Genomic DNA, 23,795 nt, shown 5'->3' on the forward strand with positions numbered 1-23,795 from the left:
TCCTCCTATTCCCAGCCCCTCTGTCATCTGCCTGATTTATTTTTCTTTGTCTCTTTATCCACTAGCCCTGCACTCAGCCATTAAAATTTTCTGATTTAGGTTTCTGAGAAGCAGTGTACCCTGGAGCTAGTGTTTTGGTGGTGAGAGAGTCATCCTTCTTCCCAACCTGGCCCTGGGGCCTCCTGTACTCTCTGAGACAGGGCTGGGACATTGGCAGCAGTGTTTGTTTGCTGTTTTGCAAAGTGCTGCTTATAGGTAGACAAGAGGCAGTCTGTGTCTCCGTCCCTGACGTTGCCATGAAAAGTTGGGGAAGAGTTCAAGATTATAGAGTCATTTCAGAAAGGAGGCAGCTGGAAAAAGACAGCATAAGTGACAGGGGATCTGGATCCAAGCTGGGATTTGCAGGATTTTTATTCAGAGCTAATAACACCCTTTTATCTTCCTTTTCCCTTTCAGTTGCATGCACTAGAGCAACCTTTAAAATCCCCAGCTGGACATGCAGAGGCAAGCCTGCTTTCCTGTCATTGTCAGGGTTTGGTGCGAGCAGCCATGGGATGATGGCTGTGGTCATCTCCCCATGCCAGCTACCCACCCTTCTGCTCCCCTGAGCTCTGGCTGAAGGCTTGGCAGGGAGCTCTGAGTCCTTTTTGGCTCCATTGGGGTCATCAAGGAAGATGCAACTGGTGAAACGCAAACCGTAGATGCTGCCACGTCTGAGGCAGCCTGACCATACCCTAAAGAGGATGTGAGATATCTCTTGCCAGATGTTTGTATTGCTCTCCCTGCCTTTAAACGGAGTGCTTTTGTACATCCTTGGCTAGCCAACGGGAGCATTTTCAGCTTGTTAACTGCTGGCTGCCACGTCTTAACATTTGTTTTGGCATCTGGTATGTGCACCAAACGCATTTACTACCTTGTTTCCCCATTCTTCCCAAGCCTCCTTTCTCATGAGACTTGAGCATGGGACCACAATGCCCAGGTGTAGAAAACGGTGTACTCTGCTAATGCGCTTGGTTCCTCCGAGGATTTTCCCTGAAATGTTTTCAGTACATATGACAAGGCTGCTGCTTATCACTTTAGTGCGCTGAGCATCGTCTTCTGTGTAACCAAGGCAATTTCCCAGTTTCTCAGAAATGATTATAGGATGATTGTCTGTTGTACAAGGCAGAGAAAGAGGATTGCCTGCACCACGTATGGGTTAATACCTGCCATGGAGCCGCATCATTTTATAGACAGAAAAGTGGAGTACCCATCTTTTGGACTGTGAACCAGATTGAGTCTTCCTAGCATGAGAAGAACTGACTGCATAAGCAGCCACAAGTTTTTAATGTCTCAGACATCTCATAGTAATTGAGAAATTACAGCTAGAAAGCCGCTATGAAAGCTGAGAGGGTAAGCTGAACATTTTCATGTCCAGCTGGAACATACACTCCTTCGACACATTTGCTAAAGCAGGCAATTTCAGGAGGGTCACGCAGTGTGGTACGAGTGGGTGACAGCACATTCAACACAGTCCTAGCTCCTGTCCTTGTTTTGCAAAACCTGCCAAAACATTTCCATGCAAGCGCTCCAGTCAAGGACACCAGAGGAGCTGCCCCTAGAGAGAACGGTCCTGCAAAACCTGGATAAGCAGCTGTGAATGTCATGCAGAGGTGGGAGGGAGACAGATCTATCACTCTCTGATTTCACCTTGTCCTTTGTTGGAAAGAAGCCCTATATGATAATAAGACCAGCCATTTTACTGCTCATCTTTCCATTCGCCTGGTGTCTCAGTGGTACACGTCCCTCCACTCAGGAAAGTCAACTTCAGGAAGTTCCAGCCTCTGTTTATGATACTTCCATGTTAACTCCTGTTTTCACCTTTTTCCCAAGATGACACTGGTACCTAACGAGCTATTTATTGTTCTGATATTTCAGTGTAACAGGAAAGCTCCAAGGGGCAACTTTGCCCAAAAATAAGGTTAGGAGGTATAACCTGTGCTTCTTGCATTGGAGGGATTCTAGAAATGCTGTAATGATGCTTTTAGCTCCGTATAGCAATAGTGAGTTTAAGAATGGAGGCTAAAGCCTAGGAGGGATCAAACATTGATCTTTTGTGGGAAGTAGTCCAAGGTCATCTTCTTCAGTCGCTGACAGGTGAGCCAACCTGATGATACCAGTTCTCGCAGTGCAGCTAAATCTGAGAATGATTTTTCATTTTTCTTAAAGCTCTGAAGTCTCGGGATTATAGGGAGCTGTAGGCTTTTCTGTTTCTGTTTCACAGGGTTCTGTAGAGCAACATGAAAATAGCATCCTTTTAAAGGAGAAAATCCAGAAGACAAAGAGACTTCAAATATGCTATACAAAAAAAAAAAAAAAAACAAAACACAACAAAAATAATAAACAGAGAAACCCAGAAACCCTTGTGATACTTCAAGCCAAATTCCTGATGTTGTGTGTAAGCTGAGCTGTGATACTGCGGAAGAGATCAGATCTGTAATTATTAAGCAACCACTAGAACTGAGGCCACGAAGGAGTATTTCTTCAGGTTCAATGCGCAGGAGCTATTGAACTGGTTTCCCCTGTAACATTAATATTGTGACACCTCACAAGGATTTTCACATTTGTTTCCCTTAAAGGCCAAGGAAACCAATAGTGCCTGTTGTTTCTCCACTTCTTCTCTATGGCCCATTTTAGTTCATGATGTCAGGTCTTCTGTATTAAAGCTTTGACATTAGTGCTGTTGTGTTGAGGAGTGTTCAGTGGCTTACTGGGTAGGACACATGAGGCAGAGTGGTTCTTCTGGGGGTTCATCTTGATGAAACATCATCCTGTGGCTGCCTTTGGAAAGGGAGTTTGGCAGGGAAAGTGCAAGAAAATTGCAGTCGCAGGGTGTGGAACCAACGGCCACATTCCCCTCTCCCATCCCACCCTTGCCTGTGCACTGGGGCAGGTCTTCAGAGACCAAGGCATGGTGCAAGTTTCATCTGCAAGAAGTTGATGTCTGCATTTCAGGCCGCCTTCTGGAGCTGTGGAGCTGGGACATAAAGGGGGAGAGTGCTCATTAATTAGCAACGACATGCTCTGGACCAGGAGGCTGATGATGTTGGGAAGTGCTAAGCTTCCTCTCCAGTGAGACAGTGTGGCCTTCTGATGAGAGTCATTACAGCTCAGCGTCAGCTGTATTTATGGTGTCTGAAAAGATTATCTCCAGATAATCTTACGGGTATTTAGCCAGCCATATGCTTTATTTCAATGGTAATATGTATTTCTTTGTGCATTTTAACATTGTTTATGTTAATTAAGTCTTCAGACTGGATGCTGCATATGGGCTGTTTCATTTTTTTTTCTGGGGCTAATTTGCAGATAGTAAGTAACCTTGTCCCCTGCAAAATGCTTCAATTCAGTTAGCTGTGATTACGAATTCACAGCTGGGAGAAGGCCTTGCTTTTAACCTCCTTATAACTTTCTCTTCCTGTCCCTCCCTTCCCACCCTCTGCAAAAGAAAAGGACTTACAGAAAATCCCAAACATCCCTCATGTCCCATAGGTCATGAATCTTTTCATAAATCATCATTGTCTTCATTTTGCTTTGTCAGTTTTGAAGTAAATCAGCTGAAAACACCTGGAATTAGGGACCTCTAAAAAAAAATAATATTAATGTTCCTGCTCTGGTTTCATTTTCCTTGCACCAAGCAACTGGATCAATAGTAAGCTCTTTTTTTTTTCCCTTTTTTCCATTTTCATTGTTTTTTAAAAAATATTTAATTTAATAATAGTTGCTAATCTCATTATTGATTCTTTCCTACCGGCACAAAATTGTTTTGTTCAGTGCCAGGTCTATGCTGTCGGGGTAGAGGTGAGAAAAAGGGCATCAGTGCAAACAAAACTCATAAGGAGAGGGAGGGATCTCAGCAGTTGAGCACAAAGTTTTAGAGTGGCTCCAGAGACCTGGCGGTTGGGTATTTTTTTCTATGAAGAAAGCAGGGACCCCAGCCAAAGGATGTATGGATGCGTTTATTGATTGGAAGTCAATGTTGCTCAGTAGTTTCAGGAGCGACTGCTCACTCCAAAGACCAGAGCTCTGTTAATGCCCTCTTACATGACTGCATCCATTTACATCTCTTCTGTGTGCCTCATTTTCTTTAACATAGTATGGGTTGGGTTGGAAGGGACCTTTAAAGATCATCTAGTCCGACCCCCCTGCAGTGAGCAGGGACATCTGCAACTAGACCAGGTTGCTCAGAGCCCCGTCCAACCTGACCTGGAATGTTTCTAGGGATGGGGCATCGACCACCTCTCGGGGCAACCTGGGCCAGGGTTTCACCACCCTCATTGTAAAAATTTTTTCCCTTATATCCAGTCTAAATCTACCCTCCTTTAGTTTAAAACCATCACCCCTTGTCCTGTCACAACAGGCCTTGCTAAAGAGGTTGCCCCCATCTCACTTAAAGTCCCCCTTTAAGTACTGAAAGGCCGCAATAAGGTCTCCCCACAGCCTTCTCTTCTCCAGGCTGAACAACCCCAACTCTCTCAGCCTGTCTTCACAGGAGAGGTGCTCCAGGCCCCTGACCATCTTCGTGGCCTCCTCTGGACCCACTGCAACAGGTCCTTGTCTTTCTTGTACAAGACCCCAGAGCTGGACTCAGTGCTCCAGGTGGGGTCTCAGCAGAGCAGAGTAGAGGGGCAGAATCACCTCCCTTGACCTGTTGGTCATGCTGCTTTTGATGCGGCCCAGGGGATGGTTGGCTTTCTGGGCTGAGAGCTAAATGTGGTTGATGACACTTGATTTCTTTGAAATGAGTGTAGAAAAAGTGCCAGACAATCAGTTATTGCATCGGGATGTCAGTTTTGAGATTGGGTTACATGGATGTCACCAAACTGGTGTTATACTTCTAATTCAGAGATGCAAAAGTGTGTGATTTTTCTAGGAGGATAGGTTTTGCTCCAGTAAGCCTAGACTGCCTTGCTGGATCTGTGAGATGTCTCGCAGGATTTTCAGTAGCATAACTGAGAGCTCAGACTGGCTTTGAATCAGTGGATTGATCACAAAAACGCAAAATTATATCTTGGAAAATAGGATGGCCCTTGTGAAACAGTTTTGCAGCTCTTATTCAGTTTTTAGGAAGGTCTAAACTAAGCAAGACATGACTACTGCTTTGACGCTGACAGCTTCCAAAACTTCCTGAGCAGCTAGAGTGTTAAAGATTGATTTTAGCCCATATTTAGCTTAGTGTTTAATTTATTTTACTATTTACCTATCTGGCACAAGATCCTTTGTGACTGTTTGAGCAGTCAATCAAAGACTCTGTTGTTTTTTTTTAATCAGCTTTTTTTTCTAATAAAATGTGCAAACTTTTTCATGTCCCTTTTTCCTGGGAACCGTCAATTTTTTAATCCAACCCTGAGGTTGTGCAGAAACGGTGACTCTGACACACTTGCTGCAGAAAAATGATTGTACGTTTTTTGTCCCCAGCTATAGTGCAGAGCCAAAGTGTTTGAAAGGCGCTCTGGGGCAGCCTTTGGCTGGAAATGAAAATTGCTTTTGGGAATCCCACAAAAAGGATTAACTTTGACTTCATCTCTGGTTCGTTCTCCAAATTAATAATCAATCTGCCAGCTGGACCCCTGCCAAGCACTTGCATGACCTGCCTGGTTAGCGAGGGGGGAACAGCCCATGTGAAGCAAGAAGTATCAAAGAACCACAGAATCATTGAGGTTGGAAGAAACTACTGGAGATCCTTTGTATTATTTAAGTCTCAAATATGTACCCCATTTTTAAAACCTCTTTCTGATCCATGCCTCTTCCCACAGCAAAGGCTCTCCATTTGTGCCAATTCCTATATAGAAGAGTATTTCTATTTAACAAAGTCCTTAAGCATGTGCTTATCTCCTATTTAAATCTTCAAGGCGGTGCTTAATTGTTTTTTCCCATCAAGTGCTTAAATAATGTTCATAGTCATGTTGTAACATTTGGTGGAACATTTTCTTGTGGAACATCGTTGGAATTACACTAGAGATAAATCTGACCATAGACATTAGAGACCGAACCAACTTGTCAGGTTTCCTGCTAAGCCTTCCAGTATGGTGTCTTTCACACTAGTCCGGTTTGGGATTTTCTACAATTCCTCTTTGACTGGCTTTCAATCTCTCTGACTACACTGTTCTCTAATATTCTGCCCACGTTTTCCCTTTAGTAGAGTTCCTCTTTCTTCCCTCCCCTCTTGAGACCGCTTGGAAATAATTCTCCTTCCTTACTAGTGTACCTGGATTCAATATTTGTGAATAACTCAGATTCTGCTCTTTTTCTTTGCCACTGAGCTGTGAGTATGGGTTTTCCATTACAAACAGAGTGTACTTTTCTGCAGAATCAAAGGTTTTGCTGAGAAGATAAAGGCTAGGTATTGATCTACAGAAGCCAGTACATGCAGGCACACACATACAAACACATACATGTACCTCCCCTTATGGACCTGTTTGTTAATATCCCATTGCCTTGTAAAGCTTTTAATCAGGCCCACGATGAAAGTATTTTACATTCACATACACAATACGCCCTTTCGGTAATATCCCTACTTTGTAATTTGAACAGATCCCAGAGAAACAAACTTTATATTACAAAACTCAGTGATCAAATCGTTCAGGATTTGAAGGCTTGCCCTGAACTATGAGGCTTTTGGTAATATTTGCCGGCTGAACCTACACCCCCTTGTCTGGGAAGAAGCTATCTGCATCCAACAAGACCAAAACTCCCCCAGATGTGATTCCCATGGACCATGGAGAGACCCCATTAGGTTTCTCTCAATAGTATTGAATGTGTTTGCAGCAGATGTTGCTGGACAGGCTTAAACGTTCAGAAGCTGTGAATGGGACCACCCAAAATCACAAGACCGGTGTTATTAATGAGATTTCACATCCATACAGCTGTGATTTTGAAGCCTTCCAGCTGCAACTGAGTCATGCATTTTTAGGAGTTTCTCAGCAACCATGTGGGCTAGAAATTAATTTTAAAATGAGGAAACACAGGCTAAATCCAGAAGCTAGGCCTGAATGAAGGGTCATAATACCATGTCTGCACTGGGTATAAGGCAACGCTGGCATCTAGCCCGAGTGCCATGAGTGAAGCAAAGAGCAAACCTTTAGATGATGTGTCAGTTAACCCTTGTTAACTCTGAAGACTGAGCTCAGCCTACGTCTTGCCGCATGGTAGCACGTGGACGGTGAAAAGAGGCTAGTGACTCTTCTGGCGTGTCCTCCTACCTGCTAATACATTCCCCTAGTCCAGCTCCAAGCCACATCCCAAAAGTCCTCTGTTCGTATCAAAAGGATTGCAGGGCAAAGAGAATAGGTAGTTAAGCAGATTTGCAAAGAGGGAGGAAACGAGGAGAGAAGAGTTACTCTTCTGAGGCGCTTAAAACAGGAGGAATGGACATGTTATTTGGAGCACCCAGCATTTGAGTAGGTTAATAACTGGTAATAACCAATTAATAATCACCAGTAGTAATGAGGGCCAGATTTTCATTTTCTATTAAATGGTATAATTGGACTTATTCTGAGGTGATTTACACCAAGTTTCTGACTCAGCACGTCCCATAACACCCATCCTTTATGTGATTTATAGTAGCTTTTAAAGTAAAAACTGGATGGCTTTGATTCAATTGATTTCTTTGAATCCAACGGGATAAATAAGCAGGAATCAGACCAGGTCGTATAACACCAAAGGGTGGTTATTATAATTTTTTTATTTTTTTTAATTTTCTTTTTGGCTCAGATATCGCTATGTGCTCCTTCTGTATGTGCATCTAGAAATGGATGTCAGACCATGCCAAGTGTGGCTTTGGCCCTGGATAGTCTTTTTTCTGACATTGCATTCACTGTACTGTCAGCTTTTCTGCCATGAGAATGTGAGACCAGGAGCAGCACCTAAAGAGTGTTATTTGTTTTCGGATACCTTCCCTGGGGTTTCCTGTTTTGGTAGGCTTCCTGATTTTTTTTTCCCTCTTTTCTTTTCCTTTTTTTTCTTTTTGGATGAGGTTATTTCTGTTGATGCATGTTCTAGTCTACTTTGAAAGCTGGAAAATGAGTAAAGCTGGGCTTCAGGATTGAAAGTGATGTTAAAGCAATTGTATTCACACTTTTCAAGAGAGTTCGAATTGCTTGGGGACAGGGGGTGTACATATGTTTGATGCTTTAGGAATGCTAGCTTTGAGCATGTCTATTTGTTGTGAAAGCCTGCTTAAACAGAAAAAGTTAAGGATAATTAGGAGGCCTTTTAAGAGCACTTTTCTAGGTACCTGCAAACCCGTAAATGAAAAAGATAACCAGAGGGCACTAAAAAACCCAACTAAACAAACAAACAAAACCACAAATAGCCAAGCAAAGACAAACAAATATCTACAAAAACAACAACAGTCTGTTTCAGAGGGAAAGTAAAACCTGTTGTAGAGATACGGACAAAGGATAAATTGATAGCAAGCAATAAAGATTTAAAGCTTGAAAAAGATAAGAGAAAAAAAAGATGTTAGAATTTTATTGTTCAGGATGGTTTAAATGAATAAAAAGGAAAATTTAGGGTATACTAAAACCAAAATAAGTCCTAATGGTATTGGTTTAGCTAGCTAGAAATGACAGATTTATTTATAATAATGCAGAAATTTCAATAAATGCCTGTATTCTGTAATTGGAAGAGAGCCTGGTTACTTAATCTACATCCCAGGCTAATGAAATACTTTTCATTACACCAGCAGCTAGAAAACATGTTATACATCATCTAATAAAGTAAGACATTTTTAAGAGAAACAAGACAGAGTAATTCTGCATGCAGGAGTTTTAAAAGAGCAGACTAAGGTTAATTGGGGATCATTGCTCTTTAGTAAAAGAAGGGTGGAAGTGTTCCTAAAATCCAGAGAGAGGAGCATGTGTCTGTAAGCACAACAGCCTCGCTCCAGAGCCGTCCACCTCACATCTGTCTCAGGCACAATAACGCTCCATCTGACACGGGATCCAAAAATTAGGGGATTGTGGGTAATATTATGATTATAATTGAATAATAGCATGCTCATTAAAACAGTGAAATTAATAGCAATCAACTTATGGAAAATAGATCTTGTCAAGCTAAATTAATACTTTCTATGAGAATTCAGAACTGGTTGGTAGAGTCTGAGCATTTGTCATCATTTGTACACATCATAAACAGGGCATTTGTCTTGGTGACAGTGAATAAACGGGACGACTGGCTAATGCAGTTCTTGGAAATATAGGTGGTACATATAGGGGAGAACACAAAATTCATATTCCCTCTGAGACTGGCCTGGCATCTCTCAGTCCTTTCCAAGAAGGGTGTTGGTGAATTGCAGAAGGTGCATGGGAGAGACCGGAGAGCGGTGCCTGAAGAGCCTCAACGAGATGGTGTGATGTAGTGCAGAGTATGTGAAGAGCTGACTATCCAGGGAAGACTTATTTATCTCCCATCAGCTGGATGGCCATTCAGGAGGGTCCAGACATTTAGAAAAGCCTGTATGGGTGCCAGAAGGAAAACTCTTCTGGACTGTGTGAAGCTGACAACTTCTACAGGAAAATTAGTTTGGCTTTGTTTTTCTTTTCTTTTTTTACTATGAAAAGTGCTTTAAACCAAAATGGAGATAATTCAGGAAGGCTCAGTGTCATGTGTTAAGCTGAACCCGAGTAGGTGATCACAACAGAATCAACAGCATGTGCTGACGCTCTGCTAACCTGTTGGTACCCAGCCCATTCTCTCCACTGTCTTGCAGAGTGGTTAGGGAGGTGGAGGGAGTCTTGTTGTGAGTCCCAAGTGTCTTATTGCATGAGGAACATGTCAGTGTGTGCACGGAGTCAAGACCTGCAAAAAACTTCTGTGCAACTCCAGGCAGGTCTGCTGGAGTCAGCAGCACAGAGAAGTCCAGGCCATCTGTGATACACCTAAGGCTGCTGAGCAGCTTGGCTCCATCTGGAGCTGCCTTGAGCTTGCTGCTGGCAGTCGTGCCTAGGTCCCCTCTTCTGAGGATGGTCAGATGTGGAGAGGGGACATCTTACACCCATGTTCCTCCAGTGGAGCCGTATGGCCCTTTTGCTCTGCCTCCACGACCTGTCCCAGGCTCCAGTGAAGTCCAGGGTATCTGCATGGATCCTGACCTTCTCCCCATCCATTGCATTTCTGCACTTACTCTCCGCGTTTGCACCCTGTACGCGGCCACATTTCAGGAGAGTGGTGTGGACAAAACGCAGAAGCAATGGGTGGAAAATGACTGTGCTTTCTGGGTGATGACTGTACCTCAGCAAGCGAGGCAGAGCATGAGTTACCCCTTTTCCCTGCCTTAACCCTTACTGCTCACATGAAGATGGGATTGCAATAACATTTCCCAGTGAAATCATCCCATCTGCAGGACAACGATCAACTCCACATGAAGCCTTTCCCACCTACGACCCCTTCCCCACTCTGCTGCTCTTCCCCAGTCTGAAAGGATGCCATGAGAAAGCAAGGACCCTGTCCCCTTGATCTCATGCTGTCCCTCTGGCTGTGAAACAGGGGCATCCCTGCCCTGCCTGGAGCTCTGGTGGCAAGAGGGGACTGAAGGGGGTCTTGTCATGGCCGATGGAGACCCTGGCCCCAGATAGCTGCAGAGGACAAGGGGGAGGGGTGAAGGACAGCTGGGGGAGGTGGGGAGGAGGAGGGGCTGGTGCCTATGGAGTAATTGAGGGGGGCTGTGGGGGAGTGAGGAAGGTGTGGAGGGGGCATGGAGTCACGTACTGGGGTGATTGGTGTGGGGGAGTGGAGGGGTGCAGTACCCTGTGGAGATCGTGTGGCTGGGGGAGGTCTATATGGGGGGCGGACATGTCTATATGGGGTGGGGGACAGGGGTGAGGGGGGTATATGGGGTGAGGGACAGTGCTACGGGGGGATCGAGGTGTGTATTAGGTCTGTGGACCAGGTCTATAGGGTTATGCATCCATATATGGGATGTGTGGGACAGGGCTATAGGGTTAGGGAGGTGTATATGGGATGTGTGGGACAGGGCTATAGTGTTAGGGAGGTGTATATGGGATGTGTGGGACAGGGCTATAGGGTCAGGGAGGTGTGTACGGGATGTGTGGGACAGGGATATAGGATTATTTATTTATATGTGGAGTGTGTGTCACAGGGCTACAGAATTCTACATCTACATAGTGGGTGTGTGGGACAAGGTCTTAAGGTTATGCATCCATCTATGGGATACGTGGGACAGGGCTATAGGGTTAAGCAGCCTTATATGGGGTGTATGTCACACGGCTATAGGGTTCTGTATCCACATAGTGGGTGTGCGGGACAAGGCTATAGGGTTATGTGTGCATACACGGGGTATGTGAGCTGTGGGGGTTAGGGAGGTGTGTATGGGGAGAGTGAGGCAGAGCAGCCCCAGGGGGGTGGAGGGAGACTTTTACATGCGTGGGGGGCGATGGAAGGGTCAAAGCGGGGCGGGGGAACCGAGGGCAGACCAAGACCAGGACCAGGACTTGGAGATCCAGGACCGGGGGGGGGGTGGTGGTGGTGGGATGGGGGGTGGTGGTGGTGGTGGTGGCGGGGGTGGCCGGCAGGGGGGTGGGGTGGGTGGGGGGATGGGGAGGCGGCGGGGGGCGCGGTGCCCGCTCCTCGCCCGCCCTGACGGCCGCTCTCCCTCTTCTCCCCGCTCCGCCGCCCCGTCCCTCCCTCCAGCAGAGCCTCCGCCTCCGCCTCCCCGCCCGGCGCCTGGTCCTGGCGCGGCTGCCGAACGGTCCCGCTCGACGCCTCCCGGACTAAGTGCCTGTGTGACCGGCTCTCCGCCTTCGCCATCTTAGCCCAGCTCAGCCCCGACATGGTGAGTCCCGCCGCGGAGGGAGGAGCAGAGGGGAGAGGTGGGGAGTGGGGGGACACAGAGAGAACGGGGGAAAATAAAGAGGGAGGGAAGGGGACGCGAACGGGATGGAGCGGAGCATCCTCGGCGTGCGGCTTTCGGGTACCGCGTACCTGCGCGAAGGGGCGCCGGGGACAGCCCCGAGCCCTGCTGCAGTCCGGTGTCGCCGGGACCGTAGCGACACACCGTGAGGCTTTGCATCACCCTCCCCCTTCCCCTCCGTCCTTCCTCTTCCCTTCCTCCCCCCCGCCCCGACCCTGACCGCAGCTTGGCGTGGGGGACACAGGCACACACATATTGGGGCTGCTGCTACGCTGCTTCCCCCCCCCTTCCTCCCATCCCTCCATCCCTGCGCTGTGCGTTTGAATACGAATACCGCTAAACGTGGGGGTGACCAACCCCTGCCGGGCGTGTTCGCTCCCGTGGGCTCCCCACGCACGAAATCATCGCACGTGTCTTATTTCTGAGGGGAGGAATCGCCCCGTGCTGCCTCCCTCCCCTCCCCGGCCCCGCAGCTCCCTCGTGTCCCCCTCCTTGCCTCGGGGTCCTTCTCGCTACCCCACTCTTTTTTGGGGGGGGGGGGGGCGTGTGTGTGTCTCCCCACTCCGGAATAGGGGAATGTGGAGTGGAGGAGTTGCGAAGTTTCGGCCGCTGTCGGTGACACGAAGCCGGTGCCGCTTCTCGGACGGAGCCTCCGGGAAGGAAAAAAAAGTCTGAGATTCCTAGAAATTATCACCAGGCGGCTGCACCCTGAGTCGGAGAGTGGGGTGGGTGCCAGGGCACCAAAGGCGACACCGGGGTGGTCAAAAGGGGCTTTGCAGGCTCCTCTCTTCCACCTTGTACTTTTAATTTTTTTTTTCTTTTCTTTTTTAAGTAGTTCATCCCTTTTTGGACAGTTCCCAGGTTCATAGAGCAAAGCCCCCCCCCCCCCCCTCACATCCACCCAGCACTTCTCCATCTGCCTGGGCACTGGGAGTTACTGGGCCCTTGCAATTATTTACTAATTATGCCTTGCTTGTTAAACGCTGGCTTAATTCAGCAAAAGGGGAGGGGAAAGGAAGAAAAGAAGAGTGATGGTGGTAAAGGGGAGGGGGGATCACATTTTCCAAGATGAAGGTTTGGTTTATTATTAGAAACACTAATGTATTTGGTCCACTAGTTACCATGGAAACAACATCTGCACTGAAGTGGTTTTAAAGACACAGCGTTGGTTGTGTTTGCCCAGGCCCCGTGCAGGCCCAGCCACTACAGTGCCGTGAAATGGGCTCTGGGGTGTCACGTAGAGCCACTGTCGGGGTCGTCTTGTGAGAGGCACCGAGCTTTTGGTCTCGGCAGAGATGGTGCTGGTTGAAGGATGCTCAGAGGTAGGATCAGGCCTAGGCTCCTGCTTGGAAGGGGGCTGGAAGGAGCTGGTTGCATTGATGCTGACATCCCTGCACCCATCTTCTTCCATGGGTCATTGTTTCTCTTGTCTTCCTGCCAGGCAGGCTGGGATCTGTGTGGAACTAAGCGGGCAGGGAGGTAGTCTGCTGAGCTAGTTCTTTCCAGGAGTGGTACCCAGCCTTCCCGAGGTGGCCAGGCTGAGCTCAGGTGAGCCAGCCAGGACCCATCTGCAGCTCTGTTCCCTGCTGCTCTGTGCTTGTCCTAAGAGACTGCAGGGCTGTGTCCTGCCAGCAGCAAGGCTTCACCCTTTAACCCAAGCTACAGCAGCTTAAGTGTCTGGCTCCAGAGGTTGTGATCACCACCAGGATGATTAATGGGTGAGCCTTGTCCCATGCGGGAAGGATTGTGCTGTTGTTGCAAGCAATCCTGTCCTGACAAATTTTAGGGAGGCTGCATGGTTGGGGAAAATAAATTGTGATTTCCGCTGCAGGAATACTTGTAAGGCAAATCCTGAAATGAAGCCAGCCCAGGTGTGCAGCTGAGGTGCTGGTGAAGGTCCTCTGCTCACCCTTCTTCTGGCAGAGGACCAGGCAGTGTGGGAAGAGAGAAAGAAGTCTTTGCCTTGTCTAAAGCAGAAGTTTCTCTCATGGAGGGCTAAGTCTTTATGTTCACATAGTGCTTGGTATTATTTAACTAAGCAGCTAGGAAAAAAAATGGTTAATTTGAAGTGGCCAGATACTGCTACTCCCTCAGCTCTAGGTGTTTGGAGTGTTATCTGGATAACACAGGGTTGGTGTAAGCCCTTTATCATCAGTGCAAGTATTTTTGCATCTGAGAGTGGTCTTGGCTGCAGGAGGATGCAGCTTCCTCCCCCTAGGCATGTTTTATTATATCTGCAACTAACCACTCATCTGGTCCTTTGAGATTTAGGCCTAAAATTGCTTCCTTCATCCTCTTTCCAAATCTGCTGGCTGCTGGTTGGGTTATATTTTCACAACTTGTTTCTTCCGAGCCTGGAGTCAACTCATGAGCATCAGGACGAGCCCTTTGGCCATGCTGGGAGGAAAGGCAGGGCCTGGTTAGTGCCTGAGTTAATGCCTACCTCTCGAGTAACACTAAGCAAAGCCCAGGGTTTGTTGATGCTGTGGAGCGTTGCTCACGCAGGGCCTCGTGGTACCATCCTCGGTTTCCTGACTGAGTGTCATTCTGAGCAAGCCCACGCTGCCTCCCTTCCCCAGAGGTGGCATCTCGTCATCGTTGGTGTCTGCGGTGGTGACATTTATAGTGCAGTTTTTCATGTGCCTTTGGAGCTTTCTGGACAAGAAGCTCCGTCCGCCTGTGTCATTAATATTATTTATTGCTATAAATCTCCCTTCTGGAGTCTTTGGCCCTGGCAGTTTGAAATATTTGTAACCCTGGTATGGGCACAGCTTCTTTGCAGTGAAAAAGGACCAGGAAAGGCTTGTGGGGGATGAGTGTTGCTGCCCAGGCAGCCAGTTTGGACTTGCCAAGGACAGTTTCTGCGGGCTGGGCCCTGAGAGTTACTCATGTGGCAGGGAAAGGAAGCAGTTTTCCTTGATTTCAATGAAGCTAGAGGCTGAAAGTGTTGTGTTTTGAATCCGTTTTGGAGACAGACGTTCTTAAAACATGATGGAGCTGTTCAGATCCAGCTCAAAAGCTGGAGTTCAAACATGTCTCGTTCTCTGGACCTAATTTCCATTGAACCCTCCTATTTCAGTTAGACAGAGGCAGCCTCTCGAACTGTTTCAGCAGCATTGCTGTTTGACCGTCATGAAAGATTAAAACCTCTTAAATTAAGGAACACAGACAAGCTTTTTAGAGCTGTCTTTTCGTTTTAGAATTATACTGTGCCTGGCTTAGTAGAGCAATGGTATTGACATGCTCTGATGCTACACCTGCATAATAGCAGTGCTAAGAGAGAACAAGGGCAAGAGGAATTTGCAGAGCCAAGTGTTTGAACTATACCTTTGCAAACCATGGTCAGGCTTATAAAGAGTCTTGTGGTGGTGTTTTTTGCAGTATTTCTTCCCAGTCTTGGCAATTTCTTGGAGATGGGCAGGATGAGAGCGGGAGCCTGAGGATGCGCAAGAAAGCCTTTCATTCTTTGGTTGTCTTGTTTGAGTTTGGCTCATGTTGTCTTTTCTGCCTACCAGCTCATGACTGCCCTTTATAAAGTCAATCAAGCTTTAAAGATTGGTTCTTACAGCACTTAGGACCATAGTAGGACTGCACAAATGTATCTCCGCTCTCTCTCCCCCTCCTGACTCGCCTCATCTGCAGAGACGAGGCTGATCAGAATTGGGCATCCGAGCTCTGCTCTCATTTCTAGTGTTAGGGAAGGTTAAAAGGTGCTGGTGGCAAGACCTTGTACGAATGCTGAGTTTACTGTGTCCGTGCTGAATTTTTTGGACATCTTGTCTCCACGATGGCATTTACTGACAGGCAGATGAGTAGCCGCAAGGGCAGCACAACACCTGCGTATTTTTGTGGGGTTTGTTGTAGCAGACCAAACTACAGAGCTGACTTGGAAGCGTGCTGGCAAGGCAGGTGAGCGCACGCAGTGAGCAGCCCTGACCCTACGATATTGCAGGATGTTGCAAGAGGTTTTGCTCATTGTTATCTCCAATTTGCACGAAGGCAAGGCACCCTTTGTGGTGTGCTTCCTACCCAAAGGGACAACAGCTTCTGAGCTCCTCTCTCGACTCACAACATTTACTTTCTTTTCCTGAAAACATCCCAATGTTGTGTGTGCAGCAGAGGAGAAGAAATCCTTTTTGCCCTGGGGAGATGATAACAAAGCTTGGAGAGTAGACTTTCAGCGTACATCCTGGCAGAGCACGCTGTGGGAAGGGAATCAACATGCAGGTCTGGTGTGATCTTGCTGTATCTTGAAGATCTTCCCTCTGAAAAGATTGCCCTGTGCTAGCGGAGGTCTGTGTACTTCAGGGAGAGTGCGCGGACACAGGATGGGTTATTTCAAAGTCCTAAAACTCTGTAGGGCACAGGGAGTCAAACCAGGTTTTCCAGCAGCGTGCTTTTCCCCGGGAAAAATGTTGATGTTAATGAATTAAAATATTTTGTAAGGGTGTAGCAGTTCTGACAACATTTTGATGGAAAATTGTAGCAGTGTTTCACTTAGAGAAGACCAGAGCAGTTTATTTGGAGATTAATGTTTTAACATTTATATTCTACCATCATTTATCATGTGAGATTTGTAGTCTGGATAAGAACAAAGCCTCTTGCATACCTTGAGGACAGCCAGTTCTCACGTTTGCAATATTTTTCAGGTTTCATTAATAAGGATGCTGCTTCTCCTGCAATATTAACTCTTTGATTCAGAAGTTGGACTTTTTTGTTGAAGAGAAGTTCTCGGTTTTGCCCAGCTCGAAGTCTTAAGGCATAAAACTACTGCCAGTTTGTACAGGGAGCCTAGGAAAGAGTTTATTAAACTAGTGTATCTGGGTGTTTTGGCTACGCTACAGGACTGAGAGCTGTTTCTGTGCCTGTAAGTGAAATTGCGACCTTGGGCTAATCACTTCGTTGTTTTCTATTTCTCCAGCTGCAGCACCCTTGCAGGTGACATCCCAGGCTGTGTGCATCCATAGTTGCACAGTGACCCAAGCCTGAAGGGTGCTACAGAAAGCACCAAGTGCTGTCATTTCCCTGACAGAGCATTAGGAGCCTCCGTTTGCTCGGTTAGCAAGAGCTGTGCCAGGGCGAACATTGCTGAGCTGCAAACATTTGGGCTTTTGAGGTCCAAATCCTCTGCAAACCTCCTGCGCTTGTGCCATTGGCACCTCTTCCTGCAATCACCCTCTCCTCTCTGGGATGCTGCTGCACCTAGAGAGTCTCTCAGGAGTTGATTGTGCCTCTTGCTGTGGAGCCCTTAAACTGGAAGCATTTCCTAATATTTCCTGAGGATTTGTGCTCTTACCGCTGGACTCTCCCCAGTTATGGAGAGGCCAAAGTGGGACTGACTAAGGGACACTCCAGCTGGACTCCTGTGCATCTCAGGAGAGCTTCGTGCTGAAATTGGGGAAGGTTATGGTGTCAGTGCTGCTGGGGATCACTGGGGTTCGCCCATCTCCTGCTCCACAGCAGGAGCAACGGCTGTGTTTTCTCAGGGGTACCTTTCCCTAAGGTCTGTGGCAGCCTGTAGGAGCAGGCTGTGATTCTGCAAATCACAGGCTTGTCTTGCCTTTGCTCAGCAGGGATGCTCTTTTCACTAAACCCAGTGTAGTCCCCCTGAGTTTCAGCAGGTGTTGATAGCATGGAGAAGATAGAGTACAAACCAGCTGGGCAGACAGTTTTCCCCTCCTGCTCTCTCTCATAATATGAATAGGAAGTAAAGAGGACGTGTGATGCCCTTCCATGACCAAACGGGCCAACGCACAGTCCAGCTCCCTCTTAAAAAATTGCATTATTTTCCAAATGTGGCCTTTTAGCAGAGGGGGCTGAATTGTGATCCTACGTTGCCGCTTTGCTGGAAGTCACTTGCTTTTAAATGTTTGCTCTGTCATCACTGGCCTGAAGTCTGTCAGCAGGCATTGAAGAGTGAATCTGGGCTAAATCTCATCTGAGTTTGGAGAGGAGTCAATGTATGGATGATTTATGTTGGGTTTTTAGAGGAAGGGGGTTACTGATAGACCTTGTGATGCTCTCCAGGTACCTGGGAGCAAAGGAACCCTGGGTTTGTTATTTTGGTGGGAGATTTGAATGGCAATTGCTGTTGTTTTATGCTGTACACAGATATCTAAGAAGGGATCCTGTTGCAAATAAGCAATTGGTGTTTGAACATATATAGGAAAGGAATCAGAGACGAGTGTGGTAGGAAATCCCTTCCAGTTCTGTGCTTCTAGGAGAGGCAACACTTGAATATATTTAAAAAAGGCAGGTAGCACACAAGGTAATAATAGGAGGATTTGGCTCAGCATAATAAGCAGTCATCCAGCATCCCACCTCCTTCGCGGCTGTCTGCAGATTCAGCTGTCTGTCGATCCAGCGGATAGTTCAGTAGATATTCACAGCTGACAGCTTTCCTCCGCTGAGTTTCTGCTCCACGCTTGTGGGTTCACTCAGGTCTTTAACTCAGGACAAAACTCCAGCTGGTGGGATTGCAGCAGCGTGGGTCTGCAGCTCTTCCCCCGCGAGCCGAAGCCAGCGAGCTCCGCACAACCCTGGCAGTGACTCTTCTGCAGGCAAATGCTGCATCACCCTGTATCTCTTCATCTGAAGGGGACGTGGGAGAAGAACACGATCAAGTGGCTGGGAGCTTAAAACCGTTGTGGGATTCAATGCTTCAGCGTGAGTAATACCGAGCCAAATTCACCCTTTGGTGTAAAGGCAAGAGCAGCATTGGCATTAACCAAGTGACCCCGCGAGCAGACCAGGATTGAGGTTAGTCCCTTGTCTTCAGCTGAAATTAAAGATTCACCGTGCGCGTCTGGGATACTGCGTGTCCAGGCGTTCCTGAGGGGTTTGGTGCTTATTTTGAGCTGCAGTGCTTAATGGCTTGTTGCCATGAAGGCAGCTTAGCAAGTGTGACAGCTGCCCTATTACCCAGCCACAGCTTACTGCTCTGTTAAAGGAGGTGTGGATTTAAGCCAAGACACCAGGGTCTTCCCAGTTCCCACTTTCCCCTTTCCTAAGAGCTCCAAAAGCAGCTCTCAGACTCAGTGTGTGCAGATTTGAGCTATCGAGGGCCAGAAATGTGAACAAAGCAGGTGAGCAGTTCCTCTCCGGGTTGCTCTGCTCTTGTGTTCAGGCAGGATGACTGGTACGGTACGTGAGTGTGGGAGTGTGTATGTCTGTGGGAGAGGATGGTGTGTCAGAGATGTTTGGTGTGGTACCTCCACGCTGCTGGCGAGTGGAGGTGAGCTCTGTGAGGCGGCTTGACTCTTTTCTCAAGGAGAAAAGACTGAGGCAAAGAGGATAATAGCCTTCAAATGGGTAGAAGGTAGCTGTGGAAAGGGAGTAATCAGCTTTCTGTGTCTTCTGGGGATCGGACTCAAATTGCAGTGAGAGAGGTTTAATTTAGGCACAGGGGAAAACCTGGCTGCAGGGATAGCGAAGCAGTGAGAGCCTAGCCTTCATCAGCAAAGGTTTTCTTGAACAGGCTGGGGATGGTTGAGATGTCTTGGAGGCAGGCGAATGGGTGAGCTGAGCTTGTCAGGTCTTTTCATGCCCTCTTGCCTGTAATTCTACAAACCAGATCACCTTTGTGGCTGCTTCTTGCTATGTGAGAGAGAAATCTGTCAGAGATGTGGCACATTGCTGGGAGGCGGAGAAGCAGGATGGAGGCAGATGGGGAAGCTCTGGTGGGTTAGGGCACGTATTGTTTGGACCACCGCATCACCTGGGAGGCTTACCTATGGAGTACAACTTCAGCAACACACTCAGCGCTGAATGAGTGAGCCACAAAGCCACCCCGACCCAAAATAGGTGAAATATGGCTGAAATCTCCAGCTGAAACACAAGGATGCTTGGATACGGGTGGATGTGAGGGCACATGTAAACAGCACCAGGGCATTAGTCATCGCGATCGGCAGTAAGTCATGGCACATCTGCCGCTGTCAGGACTGTTTTGTAGGCATTGCACCGATGCGATGTTTTAAAGAGAGGTTTAAAGCAAGAGCACTGGGTAGCTTTCTAGGTGTTTTTCGGGTAGCTTCTCCCAAGGCAGAGGACGGCGTGGGAGACATCACAAAGGCGCTTGTTTGGAAATGGTAACAAGTGGGTGATGGAGGCTGGGTTTCATGGGCTCATCGGGGTGGGAGTCAGCGCATTAGTGCTAAACGGGATTATCTTCCTTTTCAAAGCTACTTCAAGGACTAAGCACGTTGTGTTTGAAGAGTCAGTCGAACTGTTGAACATTGCTTGTCTGCCTAATATCATTCTGCACCCACCTCCATAGTACTGTGGCCTGGAAAAGCCCTTTTTAGGTAATTTTGACAAGTTGCTTCACCACTGAGCCCTGTTGTGCCCTGCCTAAAGGCTAAGGTTGCCCCTGAATCGCTACCATGTGAGACATGGAAATTAAGTCATTACTACTTTTTTACAACAAATGTCTATTTATTTAAAGCAAAATTGAATCAGTTTCTGAAAGGATTGTGCTCTTCATCCTTCTACTGTCTATGAATAGCTGAGTGGACAAACCTACTGGCAATATTTTGGTAGGAATGGCAATCCTTAAGCAAAAAAAAAGGGTAATATGCATGGAAAACAAATGTCAGACTTGTAATTATCAATATTTGAGCTTGAGTTCCCTCTTAATGTTAGGACTGTCCAATCAGGAAACTGGGATGATGCTGTGCATGATAATGGTCAGTCAAAACTAAGTCTGCAGCTCGAGTGCTCACTAGCTACCTGCCCTACTAACCAAAAGGATACAGATACTATATTCAATAAATCCGTGAAAGCAAAATGACTCTGCTCTTTTCCCACAAGCAAGACAATGCTTTCATTTTTCATGACAAATTGTTCTTTTTTGCTCTTTTAAATACAGTGATCATGTCAGCCATTCCCCAGATGGGGAATATCCTACTACTGGGGCCAGTTTTGATTTTGTTTATATCAACTTGGTACAGTTGTAAATCCAGGGGCTGTTACAATTTTACTTCCCAATCACTGAGCTGTGAATGAGATGGGCATCGGATCCAGAAGCTCATTCCTTGAGTGCTGCTTTAAGAGCACTGTTCCATGTAGAGGGAATTAACACCAGTAACTCCCCAGTAACCAGCTGTGTATTGCACTGGGTGGGCGGAAACATGCTGTATCCCATGGGCTTTTCAGATTGCAATGGGAATAAAGCAGTTCTTATCATCATAAGAGTGTACAGATCATCTGCTAAATGGCAGAAATCCCTTCATCTCCTTTTCAGAGGCGAGCTCTAGCCAGGGAGCCCCTGAAAGCCTCTGAGAACTGACAATGAGCTGGAGACATCTTTCACTTCAGGGTTCTTCATTTAGCCCTAGTTCAGGTCAGGAGCCGTTGCCAGTGCAGGGATCTTCAAGCTGCATCAGGGGAGGTTTAGATTGGATATTAGGAAAAATTTCTTCACTGAAAGAGTGGTCAGGCATTGGCACAGGCTGCCCAGAGAGGTGGGAGAGTCACCATCCCTGGAGGTATTTAAAAGACTTGTAGACGCAGCGCTTCGGGGGACGATTTAGGAACCACAGTAGTGTTGAGTTGATCGTTGCACTTGATGACCCTAGAGGTCTTTTCCACCCTTAATGATTCTATGATTCTGTGATTCAGTGGTTGAACAGTGAGAGATGGGGAGCTCTGCCTGGGTCATACAGGAGAGGAATCACATCTGCAAAAGGATTGGTCTTCCACCAGCAAGGATGTTAGAACAGGAAAGGGAAGACAGACATTTCTTCTCCATGGTGGTAGACAGCAGGATGATATGAGCATCTTTGGCAGAAGTCTTCCTCCAGGCACCGTGGCCTCAGGTGTTCCCCTGCTCCTCAGTTGGGTCTCTCCCAAGGGCAGGATGTGCAGGCATGGGGGAGGCGTGCGTGGCCCATGCTGTGGGGAGAGCTGTCAGTCCGGTGTCACTCATCAGCACGACACTGATAAAGTAAAACAAACAGTGGGCTGTTTTGGAATAATTTGGTGAAATGCTATCACCTGGCATGGAACCAAAACACTGCTTAAGTCAGGGTAAACACAGTCTGGATTCCACCCTCATTTTCCATTCCCAGTCTGCCATGGAGTTATTTTATTTTAACTGGCTGTAAATCTCACCACATTTCCCTGCAAGGTGCTCAGCACTGCTGCTGCAAAGTTGCTAGAGAGCAGGGGTCACTTGTGAAACCAGGACAAGACAGGTAATACGAGGACCACCTTGTGTATCAGTTATGGGCTTTGAACTGTTTATCCTTTGTGTAGTACAGGGAAGGGACAATCCCAGGCAGAAAGGAGCAGTAAAGAAGGCTCATTTTTAATGTAGTTAGAGCATATGGCCATACCGTAAAATAATGCTAGTAATAGTAATAATAATAATATTAATAACAATAAATTCCATGGCAAAAGCTCTAGCACTGTCCTGTACTTGTCCCTACTGTTTAATTGTTATAATGCTCCCCAGCTGTGTCTTGGCTTCTGCCAACTAGCAATATCCAGCTGTGGTCCAGAGGATGATATGGTCCATGAATGTTTCACTAGGCAGTATGGACAAGACCCTTCTGTTTTGAACAGTGAGTTTGTATGAATATTATCTATACTGGATCACTTCACCTCAGGGCAATGGAGTGGGTCCTGGACCATTTTGTTTTCCAGAACTGACATAGCAAGATAGAGGTTTGCTGCTTAACGCTGTGCCTGTGACTGTGGTACTGCACAATCTGACTAAAGTTCGCTTCTGCCTCTTGTCGCAGAAGCAAAAAGCATGTACCTGTAGAGGAATAGACCATTTTGATTATTACCAGCTTTATTGTGGAAAATTATTCTATCTTCTCTTCAACATGCTTTGAAGGGAAAAGCTGAAACAGAGCAAGTCTTACCATATGCATGAAAAACAAAGATTTAAAAACCAGACACTCCATCTGGCCAGCTCACAAAGAGTTAAGCCAAAACTCTCTCCTCTCTCTTCTCCATACCACCCCATGTTCATATTGCATAGCAGAGAATGAGATGCTGGTGCTTGATTGTCCTGACATAGCCCTAGGAACCCCCTAAGGCATTCACACGTATCAGAAATATAAGATGAATTAAGCTTTGGAAGAGAGATTGAGAGAAGCATTTTTCTTTTCCATTTTCAGGGGGTCAAAATAGGGCCCCGACAAGTTAAGGCTGGTGTTTGCAATCTAAAGCAGATCAGTTGAGAGGTCTTTGAAAAGATTGCCTTAAATGATGGAGACACACGTGCACAGTTGACCTGTAGGCAAGCTGGGAATAGACCCCCCGCTCGCCTCACTTGTGGTCCCCTTGCTCGGCACGCTGGTTCCCAAACCACAGCTCGCAGAGGGGTGCAGAGTGGCTCACGGCTACTCATCAAAGCCCCGTTTCAGTATCTTGGCCAGGAGAAGTGCAATGGGAAAGGGGCAGTAAGGGAATAAAGCATAGTGTCTTTTAAATAATGACAGTGGGCTGTTTAGTGAAAATGTTTGGTAAGAGCTGGCTGGGCAGGAGGAGAGTGGTCCTTAGAGTTAATATGAGCCTGATCTAGTCCTCCTTGATATCAGGACTGGAAATTGAGGCACTGAGAGTGCAGTCTTGTAGTTCAAAGAGAAGCAGCAAGCTGACCGTGGCGTTGACGACTGGCAGGTACATAATGCGTACCGTTAACTCCTGTAATTCCCGGCCAGCCTGAAGGAAATTATCCTGACAGTTCGCATTAACGAGTGGCTGCGTGACCACTCCTCTGCCCTGAAAGCTTCATCAAGGCTGTTTACTAAACGCAGATTGCCATGTTGTATCTTGAGAGCAGACTCAATATCGAGTGAAGAGTTAGCAATTGTTAATAAATAGTAGCACATTAAAATGTCTCTCCGGGTGATTTTTGTGTACTGTAATTGCATGG

At 47.0% G+C, this 23,795-nt stretch overlaps 1 protein-coding gene across 4 annotated transcripts in view; it reads left to right on the plus strand.

Annotated features, from left to right (window-relative positions):
- The window catches only part of ADGRB1 (adhesion G protein-coupled receptor B1), a 286,873-nt gene that overhangs the window by 184,292 nt on the left and 78,786 nt on the right, over window positions 1-23,795 (plus strand). For all 4 annotated transcript variants that reach the window (XM_075085936.1, XM_075085937.1, XM_075085938.1 and 1 more), the window contains exon 18: window positions 11,689-11,830. In XM_075085936.1, coding sequence (XP_074942037.1) covers window positions 11,689-11,830 — 142 coding nt within the window. The remainder of the gene's footprint in view (window positions 1-11,688; window positions 11,831-23,795) is intronic.

The sequence above is a fragment of the Phalacrocorax aristotelis genome, chromosome 2 (assembly GCF_949628215.1).
Source record: "Phalacrocorax aristotelis chromosome 2, bGulAri2.1, whole genome shotgun sequence".
Lineage (NCBI taxonomy): Eukaryota > Metazoa > Chordata > Aves > Suliformes > Phalacrocoracidae > Phalacrocorax > Phalacrocorax aristotelis.